The sequence below is a fragment of the Elephantulus edwardii genome, unplaced genomic scaffold (genome assembly GCF_000299155.1).
Source record: "Elephantulus edwardii isolate Elephantulus edwardi_28Jun2011 unplaced genomic scaffold, EleEdw1.0 scaffold00389, whole genome shotgun sequence".
In the NCBI taxonomy this organism is placed as follows: Eukaryota; Metazoa; Chordata; class Mammalia; order Macroscelidea; family Macroscelididae; genus Elephantulus; species Elephantulus edwardii.
In genome coordinates this window covers 279,324-283,391 of record NW_006400139.1, presented here as the reverse complement: position 1 = coordinate 283,391, position 4,068 = coordinate 279,324, and the positions used below count along the sequence as shown (strand labels likewise).

General features: G+C 39.8%; 1 protein-coding gene across 1 annotated transcript; it reads right to left on the bottom strand.

The window, feature by feature from the left end:
* Positions 1–954: 954 nt before the first annotated feature.
* Positions 955–1,893, bottom strand: LOC102869979 (olfactory receptor 5J2-like). Its single transcript, XM_006902289.1, has one exon. It carries the CDS (start codon positions 1,891–1,893, stop codon positions 955–957), a length of 939 nt encoding a protein of 312 aa, XP_006902351.1.
* Positions 1,894–4,068: the final 2,175 nt, after the last annotated feature.

Here is a 4,068-nt window from a genome sequence, read left to right as displayed (position 1 = left end):
TCTATGAACATCATTGTTGTTGTCTGTTCCATCTAGTTCCCTGCAACTCATAGTAACCCTATGTCCAACAACATTATACCCTACTTTATCCTGTGCCAATCTTATTGTCTCTGATATATCTACCACCATTATCCCACTCACTGAATCAATCCATCTCATCCAGGATCTTCCTCTCCTACGCTGTCCTTCAACTCTCCCAAGCATGACATCCCTCTCCAAGGACTGGTCCCTCCTTGCAACATGCCCAAAGTATGTCAAAGCCTCAGAATTCTTGCCTCCATAGAGCAGCCTGGCTTCACCCTCTCCAGGATGAACCTGTTTGTTCTCTTAACAGTCCATAGTATATTCAATACTCTTCTCCAGCACCATAGCTCAAAGGCATCACTTCTCCTTCTATCATCCCTAGTCATTGTCCAGCTCTCTGATGCATAGCAAGAGATTGCAAAGACCATGGTCTGTATCAGACACGCCTTAGTCTCCAGAGAGACACCATTGCTCTTCAGTACTTTGGAGAGGTCTCTGACAGCAGACTTCCCCAATGTAATTCACCTTTTAGTTTCCTGGCAGATGATACCAAGAGTCTTGATTGTGGAGCCAAGCAAACTAAAGCTGTTAACAATCTCAATATCTCTTCACCATTTATCATCATGCTGCCAATTATCCCAGTGGCGAGAATCTTTGTTTTCTTGATATTGAGCTTCAATCCAGACTGACAGTTGCAGTCCTTGGGAACATCAGCCAATGACTAAAGATGATTAAAGAAGAATCAATAACTTGGAATTGCCATATGAATTGAAAATATACAGAATAACTCCCAGAAGTTATGAACCAACTCACAGCTGAATAAAACGTTCTGTATAAACTTTAAGAGATTTTCCGTGCATTCATCAAATTACTACAAATGTAAATAATTGATAGCTGAGTGGTAGATCATTGTGAGCTCAATAGGAAAAATCAACAGGGAAAATGTTTCATCTCCATGGCCTTTTTCACAGCGTCCTTTACTTCTTTATTTCTCAGACTATAAATCAATGGGTTTAACATGGGAATCACTAATGTATAGAACACGGCAACGACTTTCTCCTGTTCTACAGAATACTGAGAACTTGGCTGAATGTAACTAAAACTTAAGGTACCATAAAAGATGGTCACAGCTGTCAGGTGGGAAGCACAGGTTGAGAAGGCTTTCCGTCTCCCTGCTGCTGAGCGGATCCTCAGAATAGCAACCACAATGAACAGATAGGAAATGATTACGATCAAGAATGTGGCCATGGCGATGACCCCAGAGAAGGTTAACAACAACAGCTCATTCATGGAGGTATCAGAACACGACAGCTTTAGCAGTGAGGGGATATCACAGAAAAAGTGACTGACAACATTTGGGCCACAAAAGAACAGTCTTCCCAAGCTGATTGTGTGTATTAAAGAATTAATTGTTCCACATATCCATGACCCAGTGACCAACCCTACACACTTTCTCCTTGACATGGTGACAGTGTAGAGCAAAGGGTTCACAATGGCCACGTAACGGTCATAGGCCATGACTGAAAGCAGGAAGCCTTCTGTGGTAACGAACACCCCAAAACACAAATGTTGCACCATGCAAGCAGGAAAAGAAATAGCTCCCTTCACAACCAAGAGGTTCACCAGCATTTTGGGTGCAATGGCAGTTGAATAGCAGGCATCTACAAAGGAGAGGCAACTGAGGAAAAAATACATGGGTGTGTGGAGCTTGGGAGTGATGTAAATCAAGAAGACCATACCTAGATTGCCCACAACGGTAATAGCATAGATCACCAGGAACAACCCAAAAAGGACAATTTTCATTTCAGCCTGGTCTGTCAGTCCCAAAAGAATAAACTCAGTAACAACTGTAAAATTATCTTCATCCATTTGTTTGCACAAAATCTGCCGGTGGGGAAAAAAGTACCATTTATTAGAATCAATGACAAAGGCATATTGAGATCACATACAAAGAAACACTGCTTTTTTTCTCTCTAATAATATTTTTGCTATTTTGGGTTTTTGCACCAAAATATTGATATATAGATTAACTGGTCTCTAATTTTCTTTTCTAGGGAGTCCCAGGGTATCGCAAATGAATAATCCATCCTTACAACCTAACAGTCATTGATTTGATTCCTCTCAGAAGTATCTTAGAAGAATGTTTTGATGATCTAAGTTCAAAACTAGTCCATTGAAAACTTTATCAGGCATAATTTGCTGTGATTTGAGTTGCCATAAATTGTAATAGATATGATACTGATAAGTTGGGGTTTCTTGAATATGTTTTTTTTTTCCTTTCCAGTGACTTTGCTTTTTAAAGATCATTACACTCCACAGAAATCAATGCACCAAAGGAGACTTTATCTCAAGGTCTGACTCTAAACATTTACCTCAGTAATACAGAGGTGATAGACTCAAAACCAAAATGGCAATTGAAATTAATAGGCGCACACATGATGTCAAAGCTGCTCTGGTGTCCTAGTTCATACACAGTCGTGCTTCCAGTTGAAAGGTGAAGCCTTTCTAGTGGTTTGAACTTACCAGTGACTCTGTTGGAGGAAGAAGGAAATCTCCTCTGTGACTGACAGCATCTCAAAAACATGCTGGATTGTCAGCTATGAATCAGTGGCCATGAGTGTGAGGGGTTTGGTTGTTTTGTTTTCTTTTTTATTTTGACATAACGCATAAGGTTAAAAAAATACCTCTATGTTAGTCCCGCTTTTCTACTTTTTTTTAATTTCAGTGAACATCTACAGAGATTTTGGAATTCCATTCATTCATTGTTGCACCTTTCTCCCTGCCCCCCTCCCACCCCCCGTTTGTTCCTCTCCTTGAAAAGCAAAAGAAAAACTCCTTCGTTGGTACACAATCCCCTCCGCACACCCCTCAACCCTACCCCCACCCCAAATACAATCCACTCTGCAACCCTCATTCCGTACTCTTATGATAAACATAATGCCCTAAAATATAATCTACTTTTTAAAAAAAATATAAAATTATTAAACAGAGAAAGTCTCCAAAATAATCCTTTTTTAAAAAGTTCTACATATATGAAGTTCTTATTCAGGCTATGGTTTTTTTAATCACTTGCTAGGAAGCTCTAGTGGCCAAGTAGTAAGAAGCTGTGTTATAATTCCAAAGGTAAGCAGTTCAAATCTACCAGCTGCTTCATGGAAGGAAAATAGACTATCTCCCCCTCCGCTATTTATTTCCTCTTGAAGTCTGCTGGAGTATCAGTTACAGGTAGATTCCACCTCCATGACACACAAAAATAACAGCAGACGTGTGAAAGCTGGATAATGAATAAAGATGACAGGAGAAGAATTGATGCTTTTGAGCTCTAGTGTTAGAAGAGAGTATTGAGTATCCCATGGACTACCAAAAAGAACAAACACACATGTCTTAAAGAAAGTATACCAGAGTGTTCCATAGAGGCAAGGGTAGTGAAGCTTCGTCTCACACACTTTGGGCATGTTGTTAGGAGAATTCCTTGGGAATGGAAATCGCACTTGCAGAAGTGGGTGGTCAGTGAGATAAAGACCCTTAATGAGATGAGTTGACACAATGACTACAGCACTGGGCTCAAGTATGCCACGAATGATGAGGATGGCACAAGATAGGACAGGCTTCTGATCTGTAGTTCATAGGTTTGTTGTGAGTTGTATTTCACTCAATGGCACATAGCAATAACAATATGAAGTTACAGGAAATTGATCTACGAATGTATTATTGTAGGAGTAAAAAAAAAGGACACAACCATGGTAAGAAAATTTGGGGAATCTATGAAGTGATATGCAGAGTGTCAAGTAATCTAAGTTGTATGGCCATAAAAGCCGATATCTAACATAAACTAATTATGAAATTTATGACCCAAAAGCCTATTCCTTGTCTGGTAGTTTTAACAAGTGGCCAAGGCCCTTGTTCCCAGGCTATCTTCTTCATGACCATGGTTGAAGAGCAGACGTGCAAACTTGAATCTACAATTAAGGATACAGAAACCAGTATCATGCATGCCAAGACAAGAAGTCTCTCCTTTTACTGAGACCTCAAACAAATATTAAA

Bases quoted from the DNA above. Each gene is read 5' to 3' on its own strand.
- LOC102869979 (XM_006902289.1), bottom strand. From the start codon at position 1,893: ATGGATGAAGATAATTTTACAGTTGTTACTGAGTTTATTCTTTTGGGA.